The sequence below is a fragment of the Eleutherodactylus coqui genome, chromosome 2 (genome assembly GCF_035609145.1).
Source record: "Eleutherodactylus coqui strain aEleCoq1 chromosome 2, aEleCoq1.hap1, whole genome shotgun sequence".
In the NCBI taxonomy this organism is placed as follows: Eukaryota; Metazoa; Chordata; class Amphibia; order Anura; family Eleutherodactylidae; genus Eleutherodactylus; species Eleutherodactylus coqui.
In genome coordinates this window covers 295,258,890-295,284,398 of record NC_089838.1, presented here as the reverse complement: position 1 = coordinate 295,284,398, position 25,509 = coordinate 295,258,890, and the positions used below count along the sequence as shown (strand labels likewise).

The 25,509-nt window shown below is 43.8% G+C and overlaps 1 protein-coding gene across 1 annotated transcript in view; it reads right to left on the bottom strand.

Annotated features, from left to right (window-relative positions):
- The window catches only part of CAMSAP3 (calmodulin regulated spectrin associated protein family member 3), an 85,896-nt gene extending 62,591 nt beyond the window's left edge, over positions 1-23,305 (bottom strand). The window contains exon 1 of the mRNA XM_066593349.1: positions 22,895-23,305. Within this exon, the coding sequence (XP_066449446.1) occupies positions 22,895-23,006 (112 nt within the window). The 5' untranslated portion in view covers positions 23,007-23,305. The remainder of the gene's footprint in view (positions 1-22,894) is intronic.
- Positions 23,306-25,509: the final 2,204 nt, after the last annotated feature.

The window sequence follows — 25,509 nt, the reverse complement described above, 5'->3', positions numbered from 1 at the left end:
TGCTCCAGTCATCGTCCGTGGTCAGTATCTACATTGGTTAATCTTCAGCTTTTTCCTTCTCTTCATTCCTTGTTAGCTAAGATATCTTACATCTGTTTGTTTTAGTTTATTACTCATAGTGTTCCCTGTAACGTATACACAACATCACAGCATGCGACACCTCGTGCAGGCAGGAAGTGTGTGAATACCACCAGGATACCGTGCTTCAAAAAGTTTGAAAATATCAATGAGTCTAAGGCTCTTTTTATATGGGCTGATTCTCGTTTGCATGAGTAACATCATCATTAGGTCTTTCGCTTTCATTCAGCCTGTTTAGACAGGCAGACATCTTTCAAGCGACAATAAGTGAACGCGCCAACCATGATTTTAATGCCCGTATAAAACCGAACGATTCTCATTCATGGTTCAGTCGTTGGCGGGCTTTTAGATCGAACGATTAACATTTGCTTTTGCTTGATTGAAAATTTTTTGAACGATAGTCGTTCCATCTAAAAGCACCATGTTTACACTGTACAATTATCATTCATTTTCGGATGAATAAACGATTATTTGAAGGATAATCGTTCTGTGCAAAAGGGCCCTAAGGCTTTAGTGAAACGCTTTATAGCCGAGACACTTTAAATTCCATGGCTACTCCTCACATACCAACCAGAGCGAAAAACTGGCAAAAGACAGCTGGCAAGGAAGGCTTGTAATTCTTTAACTTCTCGATGTCGTACAAACTTGAAAATTGGCACAACCATTCTTTAGGTCTTGAATAGTAAAAGTAAAGAGGTCACCTGATTATTCAATTCTAAGTGCAAAAGTAAGTGCACCCCTATGAAATGTAACTAAAAACACATCTGTACAACACAAACATGAAAGTTGCCACAACCATTCTTTAGGTCCTAAATAGGAAAAGTAAAGGGGGTGGGGGGGCGCAATTTCAATATTCAATTCTAAGCCTGAAAAAAGGTGCGAAAATCTGCATAAAGCCTAGTGAAAGGATTTGTATACTGAGGAGCCTCTGACTGACCTCTATGTGCCCATACTGAGGAGCCTCTGACTGTCCTCTATGTGCCCATACTGAGGAGCCTCTGACTGACCTCTATGTGCCCATACTGAGGAGCCTCTGACTGACCTCTATGTGCCCATACTGAGGAGCCTCTGACTGTCCTCTATGTGCCCATACTGAGGAGCCTCTGACTGTCCTCTATGTGCCCATACTGAGGAGCCTCTGACTGTCCTCTATGTGCCCATACTGAGGAGCCTCTGACTGTTCTCTATGTGCCCATACTGAGGAGCCTCTGACTGTCCTCTATGTGCCCATACTGAGGAGCCTCTGACTGTCCTCTATGTGCCCATACTGAGGAGCCTCTGACTGACCTCTATGTGCCCATACTGAGGAGCCTCTGACTGACCTCTATGTGCCCATACTGAGGAGCCTCTGACTGACCTCTGTGTGCCCATACTGAGGAGCCTCTGACTGACCTCTGTGTGTCCATACTGAGAATGTAAAGTACATCAGGAAGCGGCCATGGACTGCAGGGATGGAACATTCCTTTAAGGCTAAGAAGGGGCTGCAATCTCTAGTCTGGCGTTAAATTTGAATAAAGGGGCGTTAGCTTTAAGGGTAAAAAGTGCGGAGAGGTGGCACATTCTGCAGAAGGACATCGGTACATGCTGTCTGAGGAGAATCTAACGCTCCTGTATGTGTGTACATATTTTATTTCTTGGTTCCTCTGAAGTAACCAGGACTTCATAAAGTTTTCCGTGCGAACAACAGGTCAACACCTATACCAAATTAACTCGGGTGAAGCCGGGTATATCAGTTAGTACAGTATATCAGCCGAACCCACTGACCTATGGAGGCCCTTCAACTCTCTGCAAATGTCAAGGAAGATAGTCTTGCGTCCTCACGGATATAAGCAGATGCCAAGTTCTGGGAGTGGGCCATTCCCCTCCCTCCATTACGAACACATGCACACTCCACCAAGCTGAGCATGCGTGAAGTGGGGCCTAGGGGAAGACATGGCTGACTGCTCATTAACCTGACCAAAATGTATCACAGGTCTAGCAAATGACAATGGGCCCCATGATCTTTAATACCTGGGACCAACTCTAAGCTGTGAGTAGCTTTAAATAAGCAGAATTATGGTGAGCAAACACGACTGAGACCAGGGACTAATGAGGGAAAACATGCGTCAATATTTGGCCCCGATGCACCTTAAAGGAGAGTGAGCAAAAAAAAAAAAAAAAGAAAACTGTTAAAGCTTTACAATTCTCAAGTACAAGTGCCATAACTACTAATGTTCACTACAGTATAGTCTTTCTATATACATCACTGTCTAAACTGGAAAAAGGACATTGTATATTACGTTTGGTATCAAGTAACAGACATATAACCAGGGCTGGGGACAGGAGTAGGCGACAGTAGGCAACCACCTAAGCTGCCACCTTACTAGAGATGAAAGGGAGAGGCAATTTTATTGGCTATTTTTTTTCATAATCCAATATTCAACACAATGAGCGCTTCAATCAGTGATGAAAGCCCTCATTGTTACCGGAGTTTGAGGAAGCTGTGAGCATTGTTTGCATTACCACATGAAGACCCAGGACCAGAGTTTGACTGCTACATCTGCACCTATTACAGCTATGATTTTAGCAAAAGAGGTTTCAGCAGCAAACTTTGCAGTCTTCAGGGGAAACTGCCAAGATGGCCTGGGCAAAACGAAGAAGAAAAATTAAATGTGTCTGAATCTGAAACTTTAAAAAGGTGTTTAAATCTCTTTCATTAGAGAGTAAGCTTTTTTTTTTGTAATTGATTCTGGAGCTGCATCTCTAGGACAGCAGAAACGTGGTGTGTAACATTAGGCTAAGTATTTGAAATACAGAATCTGGTGGACTGAGATCCAATATGCCCGATCCATTTCCCCCCCCCCCCCTGACAGCTGAAATCCAGACACATTAGACAGCCAATCCTGATCAGGGTTCGGCTGAAATTTATTTCACCCTTTCCAATCCAATTTGTATCCTGGTTTTCCTAGGTGGCTCTCTCTTTTTCTACCATTACACAATGACGCTATATGTTGGATAAAGCCAGTACTGCATGAGGTGACACGTTGGATAGGCTCCGACAGCAGAGAGGCTGGCAATATACAGTAAGAGATCCTGATGGACATCTTCCAACATCGGAGCTGTACAGCCTTGAATCATAAGGTCTTAAGATGTCAGACAGCGGATTGGAAAGGGTTAAACATGGATGACACATTTACATGTGGTTCACAAAGTTAAATTGGACTGTAATAACTTTCTGCAACAAGCCATCTTATCTGAAGCCATTGAAAACCTATTGTTATCTTAACAGAAGCCTATGGAAATGCAAATAACACGTTAATATGACTTTCAGAGCCACAGTCCGCTCCGGATTCCACAGCAAATACTACCCATAAATATGCTATTGAAAAACGCTTTCCCCTGCCCATGAGTGGAAATCGATTGCAATTTTCTGTTCGCGGAGGGAAGAAATTTTTAAAAATTTAAAATTACAGCATGTTCTATTTAAGGAAGAAGTATATATACGCAGGACAGCAATATATAGGTGCCACAAAGAGAAAACCTCCAAAGGATGTACCTTTATTTCCTCACTATCGTACAGAGAAAGCGACCTTTCGACTAACTCCTGTAGTCTTGGTCAAGCTTGACAAAGGCTACAGGAGTTAGTTGAAATGTCACTTTCTCTGTACGATAGTGAGGAAATAAAAGGTACGTCCTTTGGATGTTTTCTCTTTGTGGCACCTATATCTTGCTGTCCTGCGTGTATATACACACTTCTTCCTGGATTTATGTGGATTTGAATCCTGTCTGAGCGGGGCAAGCACTATCTTTCTACCATAGAGTAATGTAAGAGGAGTGATGCTGTTACGTGATTATCTTAGCATGTTCTATTTCAGCGCAGTCATGTCAGTGGAAGCCATCCGATCCGCGGTCCTTCCGTAATCATCATTGTGGAAAGGTCGCAAAATTCTTGTCAACGCCATAATCTATACTGCGCTTGTGTGTCGGCGCACTGACCGGCACATCCGCAATACAGATTACGAAAAATTCGGACAGGTACGCAGGGGTCACTGGCTAGGCACAGGGTCGGATTCTGCTGTGGGATTCCGCATACAGAATCCGACCCGGCCATGTGCATTCGGCCTAAGAGTCATGTTAAACTTTGCTGCATCTCTACATTAGGCTGGAACCACTATAGCATCACTCGGACAGTTTTGGTTTACTCTTCTGAACCTTGCCTGCAAACATACTGCTGTTAATAAAAGACTCATGGGGCAGAGGGAAAGGAAAAGACTGGTTTCACATTGCTACTTCAGCCAAGACTAGTCCCTACAGAATACTGCCATTCCAGACGAGTCTTCTTGTGTCAGCTTCCTACAGTTTTCACCACATATGACATAATGCCAAACGTGATCTGCATGCCCATGACAGTGCCCTGCCCAAAGCACTAAAGAGATAACAAACCCAACCCTTTGGGCTGTAGTGCTGTCATTACTGTCAAGGTATTGAAGGACTTTGGTTCACCCATTCGTAGGCTGCTGCAACCACTCTTAATCTCAGTGTTTATAGTCTTGGCAAGATTTAACAAGCCCTTTGGTTATTTGATTAATTAACCCCACAGCCCTTCGGCAATATTAATTAACAGCACACCCCACTTCTTGGCTGTCACCTCTGAGTACTACACCCTGTATGATATCACCGTCAACCAATCAAAAAGTGTGTGGAATACAAAAAAAAAAGTGACGATTGACATCAAAACCCTCCCTGATAGACCTGCTGGATGTAAAACAATAGATTTCCCCACCCTGAAGAGCTGACAGTCTAATGGGCCGTAGCAGAGACATGTCAAGAGGTAGATTATATAATCAGTTTGTAGGTGAAGCCAAGGTAAACACATTATACACATGGAAAAAGTAAGGGGAAAATTTTTTTTTTTAAATATATTTTCCACACTTCTAATAGAACACGCATTTAGAAGACAATATCAAATACTCTTGAAAAGGTTAGGTTGCCCAAAATTAGAAAAACATGGTTGCCATCTAGCAAAAATAGGGCCCCACCTGTCCACTGGTGGTGTGTGGTATTACAACTCAGCCCCAATTAATTCAATGTCAAGGTGTAATACCAGACAGTAACCATGGACAGCTGTGGTGCTGTTCCCGGAAGGAAGCAGCCATTGCTTTGTAATGTTGGACAAGTTTCCCGAGATCTGGCAGAAGAGATACACACGACATCAAGAAATATGACTGCAGCAAGCACATGGGATCAATAAAAAAGGCGAATACATGTAGGATACTTCGTTGGCATCTGTGGTCATTAGGACAGCTCCTTGATCTCCGACTCATGAGAGTAGAGAAGAGTAGCAAAAACACAACAAGATTTCCCAATCAGTTGAACATTTCTATGTTTACAGTTCAATAGCATGGGTGTACATCGAAGTGAGAGGGGCCTTGGGTTTGTTGGCTCATCTCGGAGGCTGGCCTATTCACTTTTGTCAGAAGGACGTGCTTCTTATTTACTCCATCTCTATTTGTTGATCCTTGGGTTCATCCTCTACAATCCTACTTGTAGGACCTGTGAAGATGGGAAGTCGCAGCACAGGTTCTCACCAACCATTAAAAAAAAATAAATAAAAATAATACAGCCAACCAGGTCTGACTCTATGGCTATCCATACATGACCAAATTTATCAACTGTACTGATAGTAGTTAGTGGCTTCAACGCAGACAACGGCATATAACCCAACACCTGTAACTTCCAATAGAAGACACTGGGCAAGGAAGTCTTTTGTTGGCTTGTGGCACTGTGGAACTTTATAGCTAATGATCCTTTTGCACAAGCAGATAATCTGCTCGTACTAACGACCACTGAGCAACAATGAGTAGATTGTTCAGCGCTCGGTAACCCAGTGTACATGGGAAGATTATCTGCTCTATGGGGATGACCGATTGTTAAGGATTCTTTGTCCCAGTGTTGCCGATCAACACGTGAATCTGACAGCTGTGTATCTCTTCATGGGGACATCCACAGCCAAACATTTTTATGGTCACAAACCACCTAAACAGTCCACGGCCAAGTGTTTGCTTGTTTCTTAGCTGATCTTTGTCCATTTACACGGCCTGATTGTCGAGTGAACAAGTATTTGGAGACATTCCTGGAGCTGATAATTGTCCCATGCAGAAGGACCATAACTTTGCTGCACTGCGGCCAACATCACTTTGCTGGGATAACATTGTGGTTACCATAGTTGGCACTGCTGACTGACTACACTGAATCAACATGTTGCTCTTGGGAGGCATGACTCCATGACTGTCTGCTTGCTTGGTCAACTCCTATAACAAAGCGAGATAATCAGTTTATATGGGGCCAACAAAGTGTCAGATTTTGAGTTTTTTTTTCAAAGTACTGCAAGCTCCTTTGGCCCCAACTGTTTCTCCATATACTTTCTAAAAGATAACTTTACACAGGCCGATAATCACCCAAATCGTTCAACGAGTGATTATGAGCGGCACTGGGCGAGAAGGTGATCAGTAGCCACTAGTCATTCCGTTTCAGTGAGCTGAAAGTAAGCCAATTTGTTACCTGCTTGTATTCTTCATAAATACCCACTTGGTAAAGCCAGACCTACTGTGAGAAGAACACACACTGGGCTTGGAAAGAGTTACTCACAAAAACACCAGAAGCAAGATAAGTGCCAACATGTTTGTTATGAACACAGGTGAGAGGCGGAAACTACAACCGTAAAAGAGGGACGAAATTCACATTATCCGAATTGACAAACAGGTCTGGAATGTACGGGGCAACATCGCACCTCGCATCCTGATTAACTTCCACTGTTTTGCAACCCCCTCTCATTCATCTAATTAGACCAGCATTCCTAAAAACATTTAATCCAGGTCAATGACTTTACTAATTGCTGTAGGCATCTCACTGCAGAGCATTGTACGACTCTAAACTTGCAGAGCATTTTTTAGTCCCATAAGCTTTTTATGGTTGGCATTGAGAATGGCGATTGATCAACTGGTGGTCAGATTTTTAACTTGTGGCCATCAGGATCTCCTGAACACTCATTGTCCCCATGCCATACTACAGACGTCAGTTCGAGCCATTCTTATTGTAGACAGTGACCCATCCACTCACGCGATTACGTTAGTAAGGATTTGGATGCATATAATAGGGGTAGTGTCATAATAGAGAGAGCATGGATTGACTTGTGTGTATCGTCAGCTTGAAGAAGAATGCCATCGCTGTGCTTGCAGTTTTTCATCAAATCATTAGTAGGAGATGCAGGATACAAAATTAAAAAAAAAAAAAATAAAAAATAAAAATTGGGCTTGCTTCAGCTTTTTTTTATGGACATGAAAAATGTACATTATAAAAGCTCCTGCTTTTCGCCAACGTCTGCCTGCCATCAAGAATTAGAATGCCCCCATACATGCTGCATTACCAAATGTGGTGCGGGTGGGGCATGTGCCCTGGGTTCTGGTGACCAGTGGGATGCCAACAAGCCACTCTGCTTTTTGCAACAGCAACAACCTTGCCCATTCTTTAACCCATTAGCTGCTGGTAGTAAACATTAACACAAAGCCTACAAAAATTGCACACACAGCGTAGATTTCTTATCATACGAACACGCCTTTATTGGAAAGTAACATGAAAAAAATATTGAAAGTTGCAAAAAAAAAAAAAAAAGGCCCTTTTCCAGGTTTATCTTAGAGCACCCCATGGTTCCTTCTCACACCTTTGCTAATGAACTCCTACTCCCATCAAGGGTAAAGTCTATTTTGACATCTTGTAGGATAGCGTCATGCAGATAGGCTTCCGATCAGATGCGGTAAGGCAAATGGCCAACAACTTCCAGTTCAATATAAGAGATAAAAAGGGTTTGTCAAGAATAAGAAAAAAAAAGCTCTATTTCCAGTAGCAGCACGTGCCTGTCCTTAGGCTCTGTCTGCTATTGCACTGCAGCTTCATTCACTTGAATAGGAATGAGGTAGAATACCTGGCATAGCCCATAGACAGACATGGCGCTGCTTCTGGAAATACAGCAGACTTCTTGAGCCATGTTTTGTTTTTTTTGCATATAAAAGTATTTGTTGAGGATCATTGCCCAGCAGCTCCAAGCTCCATCCACTTTTTCATGCAGGTTAAGGTGTACATGTATAAATGCAAGTCTATTCATCAGCTCAGAAAGAAGGGCCTTTGGGTTAAAAGAAGAAAAAAACAAACAAAAAAAAAACAAAAACAAAACACTAGAATCACCACAAGTCTGGAAGCTCAACCCTTCAGCATTCAGCTTTTATCACCAAACATCAGGCCACACTTTTTCTTACAGCAGCCACTACAGGGCAAATGTCGGACTGCAGGTCACCCATGGGTTTCCAAAAATGCAAATACATGCAAGTGATCCTTGACTGGACAGACACTGCTGGTCTTCGAATGAGCACCCACTGGTATGAGCTCTGGCTTATTTTGGTCTTCGACGATATACTTATTGCAGCACCAACTGGTCAGCCAAACCAACGAAAGACCACAGCAGCGAGTGTTCACTCGAAGGCCACTTGCAAGTATTTACGTGCGTTCAGTGGATTCAGCAACTAATGAGCATTTTGAGGAGCAGCTGAAATTTCAAATTCACGACAGTACTTATAGTTTAGGTGATGGAGAGTCCGGGAAGTTGTGTCTCATAGTCATCCAATACCACGTTCCTGCGGTGTCCCCCAGCCATGTCATCATGTACAGAACCAGTGTGACTCTTTTCAGAAGGCAGACTTCCCATAGAGATGAGTGGGAATGAGTGCACAACCTTCTGCTGTGCATATGCCGATGACACCACAGAATCAGGGCACCGGGCGAGTATAAGACACAGCTCCCCGGACTCCCCATCACCCAAACTATAAAATACCATAACTTAGTTTATGGTGCTTTAAAGGACAGGTTCCCTTTAAAGACAGCTATTTTAGGTTGGGTTCACATCTGCGTTGCAACCTCTGTTGCAGGTCAAACACAAAGTATCGGAACAAATAGCGCTGCATGCCGGGCAGCTGAGCGGAATCTGAATGGACCCCATTATAGTCAATGGGGTCCATTCAGCGCTGTTCAATACCGTCATAAGATGGATACGTTCAGCCAGCAAATTCCTCTTAGCTGCTCTCCGAAGAGAGCCCCCACCGCAGATGGGAGCGATTGACGTTCAAAAAAAGTTGTTGACATGCGGAAGGGAGCAATAATCATTGTGTCTAAACGCAAGCCAATGACGAACCCTTCACTTCTCATTGGTCGTTCAGTTTCAGAAATACGATGACTCTACCTCTCTAAACAGGCTGCACGAGTGCGGACGAGCTCCCGAGGACGTCATCAGCTTATTCCGGCTACAAGAAGAATTACTCAATTACCATCATGTTCCAAGAGGCTCCAAGATGAGTTCACTACTATTTGTCATCTGACTGACATGCCATGAAGGAACAGTTTTTGTTGCCAGTAAAGTTGATGTTAGATAAGATCCTTCAACAGTTGAGTGTGAAGCGTTGGCTCGCACCTGATATCCGGAGATGTTGTAATCATATATTACAGTAGACCCTGCACATGTTATCTAGCAGGTGACTTTTGATAATGCTGCATGAACCGGTTACCCAACGTAAGCTATTTATAATATACTCCACCTAACCATTGCCGCCTTCTCCGTGAAGGCAACATATCTGAGAGACAGGAGAATACAGATGTGTCTGCAAGTTTCACTAAACTTTCATTTGCTTGTTCATGTCCAAGTCTTTATCTCCTGATGTTCCTCTTATCGCTGCAGTAATAGACTAGTTTGTAAAGAATGCTCCCTCCACCTGTTGTGTAATAGGTCTTGGGCACATTAGTATTTCTGCAGGGTACAATCTTGTGGATCTCTAGGGTGGTACTAATCTTTGTTCAAAGTTTATTGTAAAACTAGTGCCCCATGGTGCACAATCAACAATTCACTAAATGCTTACTGCATTAGCAACAGCTGGCACGTGATATCTTGTGGTCAGTAACGCGATATCACGTGATGGCCATGTCACAATCTGCTCTCAGATAATGTGCTGACCTCCCCTCTGCGCAGCAGATAGCAACATTTGGCAGTCATGGGTAAATGTGGTGACTTCAGTGACTTTGACTGCTAGAAAATTGTTGGTGCCCAGAGATGTGGTGCCAGTATCTCTGAGGCAATCGCACTTCTTCGCTGTTCCTGAACCATGGTATCAAGAGTGTACCAAGACTGGTTGAACCATGGACAGATATACAAACAGAAGATCACACAGCGGCAGGCCACATGTGGTTGACTCCAGAGGCAAGCGTTGAGTGGCATGTCTAGTATCTCCCCAATGATGGGTCACGGTGGACCCACTCACCGAGCAATATAACGGCGGGGAATTTAGACAAATTTCCACAATGACCATGTGGCATACCTTGAGTCAACTGGGATTTAATAGACAAAGACTGACAAGGGTGTCTCTGCATCATTAACAGCAGCACCTCACATGGTCCCAGGAAAGATGTCAATGGACCTTTGACACCCCGGATCCCATGGGTGCGCCGTTAGGGTGCAACAGACCCGTAGTGGTAGTGACATTGAGGCTATGCCTAGGAAGCACTCCCCAGACAGTCCATTGGTCATGTCCCTGTAGCGAATGCTACAGGTACATGTTAGCTAACTATATCTGCACCCATATCTTCAGGAAGTCCTCTCCAACATCATCTTTCAACAACAACACAATGCTTTGTTTCATTGGGCTCTGATCAGTATGAAATAGTTGGAGGAACAGGACAATGAATTCTCTACACTGCCTTAGCCCCAAACTCACCAGACTGTAACCCCATTGAACATGTTTGGGATATGCTGGAAAGGACTGTGAAATCTACTCCCTCTTATGCTCAAAATGTGCACCGACAGAATTGCTCCAACGGGCATGGGTGGAGTTGAGCTTGGAGGATGTTCGCAACCTTGTGGAATCTGTTGCCCAACGTCTGAGAGCTGTGATTGCCCAAAAAAGTGGACCAACCCGTTATTGAGTAGGTGTTCCTAATGTAGTGATCCTTCAGTGTATTATCATGCTAATGAAGTAGAAGGAGAAGTTTGCATTGCATGTGGAAGCCTTCTATACTGAAATAATCCAAGTGGACACACAACCATCTCTAACATACATAAATGAGGAGAGTGACAGGAAAGAAGAGTCAGTGGACCTCACCAAGTGACAATATATTTCTCCATAGTTACCAAAAACTGATTTTGATAAGGGCTTCACATTTTGTACCTCGGTGTGCTTCCAATTTTATAGAGGTTTAAAAGAAAAGGAAAGAAAAAAAAAAGTCATTGCATGCCAGGTATTAAAGGTATTCTTCCCTAGAAGCAATGTAGGCACCATATGGCGGCACCCAAGGTCTGGAAGAACTATTTTCATGAGCCCTAAAACTATGTATATATTATAAATGCACACAAACATACCGTACCTGCCAACATGGCATGTGTATACATGTACCTCTTGTTTCTACATTTTTGTATGTCTGCACCTGGTGTACATACATCCAATATATGCAGCAGCATAAGAGCCCTGCAGGTAGAGTCTCTTCATTATCTAGCTGTGTCTGTCTATTGAATTGCATATAAAAGCTCTGTTAAATGATCGCCATGTCTCATAATTCCTAGTGGATTACAATCTGTTAGAGAAGTTGGCACATGATGGGCACCACCCTCAGCAAAGAGGAGGCTCACCTACTTTACTTGCACAGAGGCCCTATGCAGTCGGTATTCACTCCTGACACATACATATGTATGAGGGCATGTGTGTACATTTATATCCATTCATGCACATACTGTAACAGTGTCTATAAATCTATGCATGCTTCCCCATCTACAGTAACATGATTGTGTGTACATGCATCTCTTTTGTAGATAGTTACATGCATACGGTATGAATTCACCCATACCGCCCTACACTGTTATATGGTATATGTATATCTCTAGCAGAAATGTAGGAATTATTAATGATGCACACTTGATTTACAGCAGAAGTTTCCAAAGTGGTCTATATGGACCCCTAGGGGTCGATTTAGACTTGCTGGGGGTCCATGTCAGCAAGAAAAAAAAATGTGGGGGTGCATGAGATGTATATGGGGGTCCACATGAGTGGGTCATCGTCAACATTTATGCGCTGTGAATGACATAATCCACCTTACACAGATTGTACATAATACTTATAGTAGACATAGAAATTACTTACCTCTTGATATTTCATGAAATTGTTTATCTAGAGTTCACGCAAAACTTCCGGGGCTCTGGTGATGGACCAAACAGACCTGCGCAGTAGGCGATTTACCTATAAAGTTTCACCTGCACATCGTTTTCCTGTGATCCGCCAGAGCCCAAGAGGTTTTGTGGGAACTATAATCATCTGCTTTGTGGTGGGCCATGTTCATGTCCAAGTTTTTACAAGTTCTCATACCGGCAGCAACGCATCGTGCATGTCGGGTGCTTATACTGCATTATGGACTATCGCAAGAAAGTTTTTGATAGTTTCCCATCTTCATACCTTGTGGAAAGGGGTTTTAGCGCGGTGCCAATCTTCTTACGAAAAAAATGTAATTGATGTAAATCACCGAACGTGGAGATGTGAGACTAAGGCTGCCTGACCACGGGCATTGTGGGATCTCCGCCACAGGATACCACCGCCCGGGAGCAGGAGTTGGCAGGCGGATCTCCACTGTCAGCCTATCTGACAGATAAGCTGACCATGGAGAATCGCAGTAAATTTGCAGCATGCTGCAATTTGCCATCCGCGTGCAGAGAATTGCAATGATTCTCCGCTCGTGAACAGGGGGAAGCGCTCTTTATAGCAACGCTATGAAGAGCTTTCACTGTGTTCTCCGTGACACGATTATCGCCGCGGGGAACGCAATTCAAACCTGCCCGTGGACAGGCAGCCTAAACCTCACTAATCAGAAGCCGAATATTGACCAATTGCTATCAGAGTATCAGGCTCATCCCTTTTATTAACAGCATTATTTGTGTAGTATTTTATGGAAGCATTTTACAGGAAGGTTCTTATTTGTTTATTCCCAAATCGAAAACCCATTTGACTTTAATAAGGTAAGGAAAATTCAATATTAGGCTGGGCAGACAGGGGGTCTACGGAAAACAAATCGAAAAGTGGTCTACTGGGCAAAAAAGTTTGGAAACCTCTGATTTACAGTATCTATATGTGTACATAGCGTACCAATACAGAAATATATGCTAGAGATGCAGGAATACAGCAACGTATAGCAATGGAAGGAATGCATCCTGCATGCACACATATATACCCGCCATACACGGTAATACGGTTTGTACCCACAAGTATCTCTTGCAGAGTTCAACAAACACTTTGCTCTGTATTCAAAGTCCATGCAAATTCCTGGATGTTTGTTCTACTTCCGTATACCCAGGGAGGGAATGCAGGCGACCGTGCGCAGTTCTGGGATGTGGGCAGCCGCTTCTGCTGTATAAGGGCTTAAAACACTTTCACCCGGGTTACTAAATCACTCAGATTCCGGCATCCAGAGGTAATCTGACAATAATTGTGCGGTGTAAATGCACCGAATAAACGAGAAGTTTATCGCCTCTCATTTATTGTTCAGTTTCTGCATGCATGATGGATGGGCCCGGCTAAACCAGCAACTGTTCATTTATGAACGCCTGCCTGTTTATTGTGAATGGAGGCGGGCGGGCGCGATCCTCATACCGCTCCGACTCTAGTGACCAGCGATGCTCGGTCCTGTGTAAAAGCACAGGAGGGACTATTGCTGGGACGACCTTTTGGGTATCTACACCCTACAGATCGTCCCGTGTAAAAGCGTCCTTATTTATACTAGTAATTTATACTAGTGTGCTGTCTGTATTTACAACTGACTGACTATTAGAGTTCATACTGCTATACAGACATGCGATTTTTTTTCTACAGATTCCTAAAAATGTTATAAAATAATTGCAGCATATCCTATTCTGGTCCAAGTTCCCTGACTACAATCACCCATTTAAGTCAAAGGGTGCACAAAAAAAGAAAAAAAAAAAACAACTCCTCCCCCCCCCCCCCCCCCCAAAAAAAAATCAAAGGACACAGTTCGGGTGTGGAGGCCGGCTTTCCGCTGCTGGTCTGCTGCAGAATGTCTATTGTGGACACTCCGCTGCATATCAGCGCCCCTGTGGATGAACAGTTTGTAGAGTTTCATAATTTTCTACTGACCTGTACTCAACATCTGGCCACAAAAACCACTGTGGGAAACCACCTTATAGGGTGGTAAGTTAGCAGCCTTGGTGGCGAGGCTCAGTGCACTAATGTCGCAGCTGCAGAGGCAAGCCTTGACTCTGGATACTTTGTATCTTCTGTGACAATGTCCTGTTGATCATCAGAGTGCTGAGACTTCAGTTCTATCATTCCCAGATTTCTACTGTCTATTATAACCTTCTATAACAGTCCAGAGATATCCGGACAACCAGTCCACACATATACAAAATCCCTCACCATCGAGCTCATACAGATGATCTATGGCGGAGTTCACATTGGTGCAGCATGCAGTGCTATTTTGTCCGAGATTTTCTGCCAGATCTGTACTAGACGCCCCAAACGGAAATGGCCATCTGAATACAGCCTATAGCTATATCTTATCGAGGATTACAAGTTTTTATATTTTATCATATCTACTAGAAGGTTGTAGATCCCCAACACCCTGCAGAAGATTACCATCAACTGTAGAAAACCCAAGCTTCATAAAGAGACCGGCTCACACACCAAGCTGGATGAATGCTTCTGGATGCCCCAAATTGGTGCCTAACCCCTTGCCCAATCTATAGTTCGCTTAGCTAGCGCCTCATGGGAAATTGCTGTCAATCCTTAGTCCAGCTGGCTGAAGAAGAGGCTATTTGCCTCAAAACACATTTTATACTGGTTTATTCTGCTTATGACTTTTCAATAAAGAAGATTTGATCCTCTATTCATTGTAAAAAAAACAAGAACAAAAACACTAAAACAAAAAAACAACACATCTTTACTTAGAAAGTTGCGCCGCATGCCAGCCCCCCCCCCCTTCTTTCATCTATACTGACATTAGGCTTACCAACTGAGCCAGGAAGAATAGGACCTGCAGCTTTCGCCATTGCTACATTTCCTGTAGAAAACCCAAGCTTCACAAAGTCATACCGGTCTTATGTTGTGTCTCACGGAGCAAGACGGTGGTATGACCCATCCATAGAACAGGCTATAAATGTTTGATCGTGGGGAGGGGATGTCAAAGGGTGAAAACCCCCAGGAATCATGAGAACGGCGCACTCAACGATAAGTCAAGACGAACGATAAGTCAACGCATTATCATTTGTCGTTTGACCGTCAGCCGAGTTTATACTAGACCATTATCTTTCAGTTTTGCACAATCCAACGACTGCCTTAATGCTTTCATGTAAAAGAGCCGTGAGCTGCTGCCAGACTCCTCTCTGGTGGCAACAGGAGAGAACAAAAGGATTGGGCAGAGTTTTGCTTCAAACACCCCCTATACCTCCAGCTGCTCTTTAAATACCAAAACAGCTGTGACACACCGTCACCACTGGCCAATAATACCTTGGCGCCGGGCAGATCAAAAGATCTGCCGCAGTGACAACAACCCATTGGACAAAGGGCAGAGCCAATCACCCGCTGTTGCTAGTTGTCCACCAACACTGCCTTAAAAAAAGGAGGCAAAACTAGAGACAATTTAGGCGGGAAAATAGACCGAAGCCTAATAACACCATGAAGATCAGCACTGGTCTTTTTTTTCTGTGTAATGTAAGAACTACCGGTATATATGGTAAGGGGGAAAAAAAAACCAAAACCACAAATCCCTTATTATAATATCTAATCTTCAAATCAGGAATAAAAATTCAACGCAAGCAATAAAAAAAATATTCGTTAGATTTTTTTTCTATGCAGAAACGGAGAAACGTAATCAATTTATGGCAGATAATCAGATAAACAGTCGCAATTGTATATTTCGCCTGACATGAAGGCCGGCATCATACTTGTGTAAGCACAATTGCGGGCGCCTCAGCGCTCCATATTTGCGTACTGAATGAGGCTTTTTTGTGTGCGTAATTCACTGTACGATTTCTGCCCACGAGGCACGTTCATCTGCGCGCAAAGAAACACACCGATTGAAATGGCTAATTAGTTGCTGATTTGTTCTTTTTCCTGCGCAATTGCACAGAGTTTCACGCATCTCCTTGCGTATTGCGCACCCTCCGTGGACTTCAATGGGGACCTTTGGTGCACAAATACGCATAAAAAAATATAGCATTTTTTTGGGGGGTGGTGGGGGTCGGTCACAACTGAAATTTTCGCACAAAATACAAAAATATGATAGAACCCTTTGTAATCAATGGGTTCTAATTAGAGATGAGCGAGCGTACTCGGTTCTGGTGTTTTTGCACTCGAGCACCGCTCTTTCTGAGTAACTGACTACTCGGACAAAAAGATTCGGGGGGCGCGGAGGGAAAGAGAGAGAGCTCCCCCCTGTTCCCCACTGCTACCCCCCGCTCCACCACGCCCCCCGCATCTTTTCGTCCGAGTAGTCAGTTACTCGGAAAAAGCGGTGCTCGAGTGCAAAAACACCCGAACCGAGTACGCTCGCTCATCCCTAGTTCTAATCTCAGCGTATTGCGCACACAAATCTTGTGAAGCCTGAAATTTCGGCCCGGTATCGTACTTGCGAACGTGTAATTTTCGCTGTGAGGAGATGCATTTTGCCTAAAATTCTCATTGCTGCGTGTGAAAAAAAATAGCGACCTATGCCCATTGTCTTAAATCGGAAAAATTGCATCACGCTCGCCTGGCATGCGAGTCCCATTCGATTTCTTTCAAAGTCCCATAGAAAACAATGGGCGGTACATTTTGAGGGAACGCCCAAGTATAGAACATGCTGCAATTTCTGTAAATAAGTGAATGGATTTCATATTCGTGCGAGTTTTGGCGCATCACACAAAACTCGTGCGATCATCTCGTTCGTGTGAATAAGCCCTTAGTCATGGAAAATTTCTCCTGCACGTTACACCCGCCTACGTATCACTGATGAGGAGGTGAAAGACCAGCAGAAATACTATAGCCATTCCGGAAGATAAGCGGTGGGGTGGCAGCGCTCGCCCGCAGAGGGTTCGTCTTGCACAGCAGCCTCAATCTGCAATGTTTAATTCATGGACGCAGAACAAAGGGGAAGAAAGGAGGGAGAGGCAGAGTATCACTGACACATGCAGGGCTATATAGGAATGGCCTGCGCCTCACGCTGCATCGCATACGGCAAGTATACATCATCATCATCGCCCTCCTCCTCATCATTATATAGCTAGCTACGCAGGCTCAGCCTACACAATGCCAAGGGGGTGCACCGCAGTGTAAATGACGACAGCCTCTATACATACCGCAGCCCGTTATCCAGCTCCTCCATCAGCACGTGTAGAAGCTATTATATTTCTGCGTACCTGTCACTGGAGCTTACAATCTAATTTCACTACCACAGACACACTATATCTATCCAATTAACCCATCTAGACATTGTAAACTAGGACACCCAGAGGAGAAAAAGATGCCAACTCCATGCAGACAGCATCCTGGATGGATCCGCACTCGGGTCCTCAGGGCTTTGGGGATGCCATGCTTAGTAAGCACAAAATGTGAATGGTTATCCACCATGGAGAACGCAGAAATGGGAGCATTACATCCGTATTACTAAAGGGTCCTGCTGGGATTTAGTTAACGATTACATAAAATCATATAGGACTTTTTTTTTCAGTAATGATTCGGGTCATATGGGGGCAAAAAAAGGGCAAGAGTGATGAACTACTTCCTTTATACAATATTGCAAGAAAACATTTGTAACAGCCCAATGTGATGTCCATTAGCTGATAGAGACTGGTATCTAAGGACAAGCGGGCTTCTTAAATACTGGGCTCATTGATGATGTCACTATTGACCATACATATTTATGACGATTCTTCCATCAATAGTGGCCTGAGGATGTCAAACGTTAGTAGAGCCAACCTTAAACGGGGTTATCCAGCATTAGAAATACATGACTACTCTCTTCAAAGACAAAAATAAATAGCACCACACCTATCCACAGTTTCCATGTAGTATGGCAGCTCAGCCCCATTCGCTTCAATGGCACTAGACTGTATTATCAGACGTAACCCATGAACAGGTGTGGTGCTGGTTTTGGAAGAATGCAGCCATGCTTTACTAATCCTGGACAACCCCTTTAAAGCGACACTCTAGGCCTGGACAAACCATGTACATTAGGTAGTCAGAGAAGCTGGTGTGGCCATCTTTGTCCAGGCCTGGAGGGTCACTTTAATGTTTATGTTCCTGTATGGTCAGCCTACTAATGCGCTACTTTCACACTGCATTTTCAGGTTCCGTTGGATGCACATGCTTGGAAGGCTCCAGCGCATACATGGATCCATCAGCCCCATTCACCAGACTGAAGCCTTTTTGGCTTTTGTTCAGCCAGCTGTTGGTTATACAACTTTTTGGTGGATTGAAAGGTGCGACAGACTCCGCTATTCCATCCAGATGCATCCTGTAAAAAAGGTATCCATTAAATGGATTCCATAATACTCTATGGTTGAGGATGCCACATCACAGGTATCCATGTACAGGCGTTGTACCAAGATAGACTTTTATCATCTATAGGTTAGGTGATGAAAGCCTGATTGGTGGGGGGTCTCACTGCCGAGACTCCACTGATCCCAAGAACTGGGGTCCAGTATCCCCTCTCCTCCTCAAGGCACTCCCAGTAGGAGACTCGAATGGATCTATGGCCAGACATGCGCAGTGCTGCTCTGTTCATTTCAGCGGGGCTGACAGATATAGTTGTACTCTGCTATTTCAGTCAGTTGAAATAAATGGAGTAGCACTGCACATATGCAGCCATACTCCATTCAACATGAAAACAGCCTTAAAGCAATATAGCCAGGGCCTCCATAGATTATATATAGGCCTATAAAGGAATATGTCCCACTATCAGTTGAAGATTTCCATAACCTCCATAATGTGGTGGAATGCCACTGGGCCAGTAGCAAGACCTATTGTTCAGCACACCGGAGTAGATCCAAGACCTGAACCCACCGCTGATGTGACATGCTAACATGTCTGGGTGATATTTCAATTTATAGATCACTCACTGCCCTAAAATATAGTCATGGACGCTTTTAATCTGTCCTCACATACACATAGCGCACAGCCAGATAACTGCACAAGGTGGACCATGTAGAAGACAAGAATAAGAATGTCAGTAGAGCTTAGCATCTCAGAAAGATATAGGCACACATGGATACTCCCTTAGTACCAGGTGAAAGTGTCAACCATGGCTGGCCCAGCTGGTCAAGAGATACCACCAGCCCATTAAAGGCCCAATACACAGAACAAGCAGATTCACTGCACTCACATTAGATCCTCCAGGGATCAGGTCACCATTGCTAAGGATATAGAACAATTCTAAAGAATCATGCCAGAGATGCACGGTTTTAACGAGAGTTGCACCCAAGAAATTCAGGCATAACTCACATCGGTCAACACACAAACAGACAATTATCCGTGTGCTGTCCAACCTACATAGAAACTGTGTTTCTTAGTCTCATTCATAAAAACAAAATTGGAAATAGGACATGCCATAAGTTTCTCATGAACCACTGGCCCATGTGTAAAATTGGGGCCCCATTATAGCCTCACAAGCTATAATGGGGCCACGTGACGTCCATAAATACACCGACAGCACCCAACCCAAAAATATAGCCATGTGCCTTTGGTCTTCTATTGAAGTTTTAGAAATTTTCACGAACCAACAGCACATTCAGTGCTATTTTGCCCTGTAAAATGCCATATGGAAACTTAATGTACCCCAGTGGCCATTCCATCATAAGACGGATCTGTTCAGCCAATAGGTGCCATCTACCGGCTTCTGTAACAGAACAGGAAAATGAAGGTACTTAGCACAAACGTGACGAAGCCCAAAGATACTTCGAAAAGGGTTGAATGAAAATATGGAGGTATAATACCCCCCCAGTCTTCGGGTGCCTTTACACTGGATGACCTCCTGGTGCAGGAGCACCCAACAGCCGTCCCAATGGTGGCAGAGATCTTTTCCAGCCACCTGCCTCTGCTCAATGTGAACAGGCAGTCGTTCATCAAAGATGTTTACACTGAGCAAGAAGTCCTTCGCTAGTTGCTTCATTTCAGTGAGCTGAAACGAAGAGACTACTAAGTGATTTTTCGCTCAGTACTTGGTCGGATCCAGACTTTGCATGGAACAACTATTGGTCGGTTGAGTAATTTTTCGACCAATAGTTGTCCCATCTAAAGCAAAGCCAAGTCCATCGTACAGTCCATTCAATGCAGTCTATTGTTTCTTCTCATCAGCCACTTCAATCTGAGAGTACTTCATTACTAAGATGAAGTCTAGAAAATGTCTGCCCGCACGATCATTACATTACCTATCGCATCTCAAGGTCTGAGAACTTCCGGAATTGTTCAAAGGAATGCTAAGGGCCTGGAGGGTACCTGATAAGGCATTTAAAGAACCTTAGAGAGAATCCTTGTACAATGCTCCACCTCATTCATTACTGCATTGGCATAATACACTATATCAGTATTGTGTGGAGCATTCTTTCATGTCAGGTCACCTGCTGCACTTTTATAAAAGGTGTGGTGGCCCCTTTAAGATCACATTTTGCTTTAAAATTTTGGGTTTCAGTTTGCCATGGTCATCGCCAAACACCTACGAGAGTGAATTATGGGTCCAGGATTGACTATGGTCAGATATTTTCCCATACCAGCACATATGTCAATACGTGGCACAGATGATCCAGATAAGGCGTTAGCAATGCAATATGGGGAACATTCCGAGTCATCCGTGACAGGTGACATCACACCTTGCTGCGGCCTTGCAGGTCAGCCTCCACATGACTCAGTGTGACAGTCCTATCATAGGGAGGAGACTACACAGAAGGAAGAGACAGACAATCGTGACCGTCAACGCTATTAAATCAGCAGTCAAAAACACACCCTTCTTCCGGCCTACACTACAAACGGCTGTCAAAATTAACCCATTCAGGTTTGACAGATTTAACAATAAGCAATAAAATAAAGGACCCCGTATATTACGACACACCCTGAGACAAACAATAGGAGGGCCTCTCTTTTAAAACAGCCTTCAAAAGACAGGTGTAAAAAGGAAAAAAAAGATGGGTGGGTTAAAAAACTAAAATCCTAACATCATCTTAACGACGGCTTCTACAAATCAGCCATGAAAGTGTTTTGTAAGGTAGGAGAGTCCCTTGTAAAATGCCCCCCACCCCCTATAAAGAGATGCGGCCCTCTGTATGGCGAGGCAGGTATATCTGTTCACATCGACTGGGTCTTTAACAAGAGAAGAAAAAAGCCCCAAACAAAAGGCTCTTTATAGAGCAACATCTACATAAAGAGGGGGAATTACAGGTTCTGCAGCAGGCAAGAAGAGGGCATTTTAGTTAGATTTTGCATCACATTTTCTTACATTTCTATACATGGATTATATTATGTTACATTTAAATATTAGTCCATTTTATATTTTTTATATTTCAAATATATTCTTAGTATTTTTTATGGCTTTTCTGATATTTCATCACTAGGGGAAAAAAAATAATCTATTTTTTTTAAAATACCATAAAAAAATATAAAAATGAAGATATAAACTATAAAATGTACCAACAACATAATCAAATTCATGTGAATTCCCACTAAATCCCATCTTCATCCGCAGACAGCTGGGCAGAGCGGGTTAACCAGATCCTCCCCTCATTATTAATGAAACAGCAATAACTAAGTCAGCAGTGAGGTCTCTGGATGTAAACAGGAGTTTATAGGGTGGGTCTCCACATCTCAACTTTCCCCCCCTGTATAGGGTCAGATCCCTATAGGTCATCCTATATTACAGGTGTAACGTCTCTATAGGTTGTGGCCTAATACAGCACAATTCCCACCGCATCAGTCCCAGCTGGTGCAGGAATTCCGCTATATTAGGCCACAACCTATAGACTGAGTATTGATCCCATAGGAGCAGGTCTATAGATTACATGCTGGATGCCCCTATGTGGCTCACCCACATTGTTATATAGCATTAGGGTATATTCATGCGGGCGGTTTTTGTTGTTTTCCAGTCTGGAAAAATTGGATCAATTTTCCTGATTTCCTTCCTTTTCACACAATATTTTGGGATATTTCTGCACGATTTTCATCCATTTTGCATCCGATTTTTAAGTACATAAAAGGCATGATGGGTCCAAATGATGAAATTTAAAAGGTTCTACACTTTTTCTTCATGGTTACATGCGATAGAAATGGATCACGATTGCATCAAATGAGTACAATGTGTTATTTTTTAAATTGCACCCAAAGTCTTGAATAGGCAATTTCTATCCAAGAATCGCTGCAATTTTTTTTGGCTTAGACCGTCAGTTCAATTAAAAAAGAGAAACCGCAGGTGTGAATAAAACCATATGACATAATAGGCTTTATTTGCGTTTGTGTGAATATACCCTTAAAGTTGTCCTCGCCGGATGCCCCTACAGGGGCATATAGATTACTTATTATCTAGTATAAGGATTTTTCCACCACCCTTTTGTGCCCGTATGGTATAGAATAGCATATTCTGACATTATATGGAAGCTTTGACAGCCACATCATATAATATAACCACAAGTATTATATGTCAAGCATGATCCAACCTATGCAGTTATAAAGCAGCAGGACCCCATTTCCCACCCATATACGATCCTGTATTAACCCCTCGCCCCCCTTACCTTGGCCATAGCATTTGTAGATGAGCCAGCTGAGTGAGGCAGAGATCCTGGCCTGCTGTACATCATATACATCCAAGGGTTTAATCTCTGGCACCAGAAAGCTCTTTTTCATCCTTGTCCTCCTGTGTTGGTGGCAGGGCTAGTGCAGAAGACCCATCAGGGGAGGGAGGGCATATGAATGGAGGAAGAGGCACACAGGGAATCCTGCAGGCTGGATAATCCCCCCTCCTTGTCTGTGTGCTCCCACCCCTCTGCTGGGGTAAGTGGGGTCCTGCTAGAGAGCTGTCCTTCAGCACCACATGGAGGGGAGGAGGAATGTGGGGGGCACAGGGCAGCAGCCAGCACTGGAGATCTCTTCCTTGCAGCTGTCTCAGGTGCACTGGCTGTCTGTCTCTCTCCTCCCTTCCCCCTCTCTCTCTTGCTATGTGACCTCACTACAGGGAGGAGTCTCTTTTCCTTACTAACAGGTAATGGACAATGGAGGAAGTCTCAGGCAGTTCCCTGTGCTGATGACAACCAGGGATCCATCATGGCTGCAGCTTATTCTACAGATGCCTTATTCTAGGAGCCCACTGCAGGGGGATCATGTGAGGGAGGGCTGGCATCTTTCTGGGCAGCACTGGCACTGGATGTGGAGGCAGGGCATTGTGTTTTCTATGAGCTTTGTGGGATTGTTTTGTGTTATTGTAACATTAGGTACAAACAGAACACTATTGTTACATTGTATCCACTGGAGGTCACATGACCCGCTGCTGCTTCTTATAGCTGGTTTTTGTTTCTGTTACTTTTTCCTAAAGGTATGAGTATCAAAGTGGCGAGAAATGGTTCGTGGAAGCTGATAGGTCATTGGAGGTTAAATGCGCTATATAATGTGGCCGCAATCAACATACGTGGTAGTTAGGGTGTATTCACGTGGGCGATTTTCACGCTTTCTCCGTGATATGGACAGAACTCGCACATAAAAGGAACACAATTTTAGACTGACTTCACCTGAGCGTGTTTGAACACGCAAAATTTGCACTTGCAACATGCAGAGAATAGAACCCATTCATTTCAATGGATTCGTTCACATTTCCGTATTTTGCACGCGCATTTTGGTCAAGGAAAAAAAATACAGCATGATCTATTCTTCTGCGTATTTACACACCAAAGGTCCCATAGAAGTCAACGGGGGATTGTGCAAATGCATGTGCAATACACTAGGAGATGCGTGAAACGCTGCGTAATTCCACTGGAAAAGAACACACCTGGAACTCATTAGGCTAGCCGTTTTAATCGGGCTGTGTCCCATGCCCAAAAAAACATGTCCTGTGGCTGCCAAAGGTTCCGTTGGATTCGCTGAAACAGGCACAAAAAGCCATGTTCATAGCGCCAAAATGTTGCGCTAAGGCACACGTGATATGCAGAGAATAGAAGCCATTGATTTCATTGGGCTCGTTCACATTAAAGCATTCTGCGCGTGCAATACAGTCACAGAAAAGAAAATAGAACCTGTTCTATTTTTCTGCATATTTGTACACCAAAGAGCCTCAAAGAAGAGAATGAGGGGGGGGGGGGGGGGGGGGTGCGCAAAGGCGCATGCTAAACGCAAGGAGAAACACTGCATAATTGCACAGGAGAAAGAACATCTGCAATTCGTTACGACTAATTAGCCATTTCAATTGGTGCGTCTTTTTTTTTCCGCACCAAAATGAACATGCCTTGCGGGCGCAAAAAGTGCAGTAAAATACACCTATGAGTGCAAAAAAAAAGCATTGCTCATTCTGCAAAAATGTGCAGCGCTTAGGTGCATGCAAACTGCAAACTCGTACACTTACGCTCGTGTGAAGCCCACCTAAAAAAAAGAGGTGGAGCACTACCCAGGAAGGTAAAGTCTATAAACAGGTGTTTTTTTTTTCTTTTTTTTGTGTGGAAACAAAAATGCTAATTTAATGGTGACATAAACTTTTTTTTTTATAAGTGCAGCCGACCCAAAAAACGTCACATTATTAAAGGACGACGTATGAATCGGGTAAACAAAGGGGGGAAATAGGTGTAGGCGCAACAAGAAGCACATGATGTTATATTTAGCCCAACTCTTCCATTTTTATTATAGACTATTATATAAAGGCGTTTCAAGGCTGTGGCGCCCCCTCTCTAGTACAACCCCGGATGTGTATTACCAGCAAAGTACTGAAGAGGGGCGCTACAGCTTTGAAATGCCTTTATTTATGCTGGTCTATAATGAAAATTGAGGAGTTGAGCTAAATATATCATCTCGTGCGCCTACTCCTATTTTTCCCTTTGTTTACCCACTCTTTCCTATGGCAGGCAAAAAAATGGCGTCATAGTTGCATGTAAAGGGCTTATTCAGACGACCGTATATCGGCCGGGTATTCACGCTGGCCGATATACGGCGCCCCTATCTGCAAGGGGAGGAGGCTGGAAGAGTCAGGAGCAGTGCACTGAGCTCCCGCACCCTCTCTGCTAACTCTCCACCTCCTCTCCGCCCCTCTGCACTATTTGCAATGAGGGGAGGCGGAGCTAATTACCGGACCTTAGCCCTGCCCCCACACCACTCCCTTGCTTTGCAAATAGTGCAGGGAGGCAGAGAGGGGGCAGGAGCTCAGAGCACT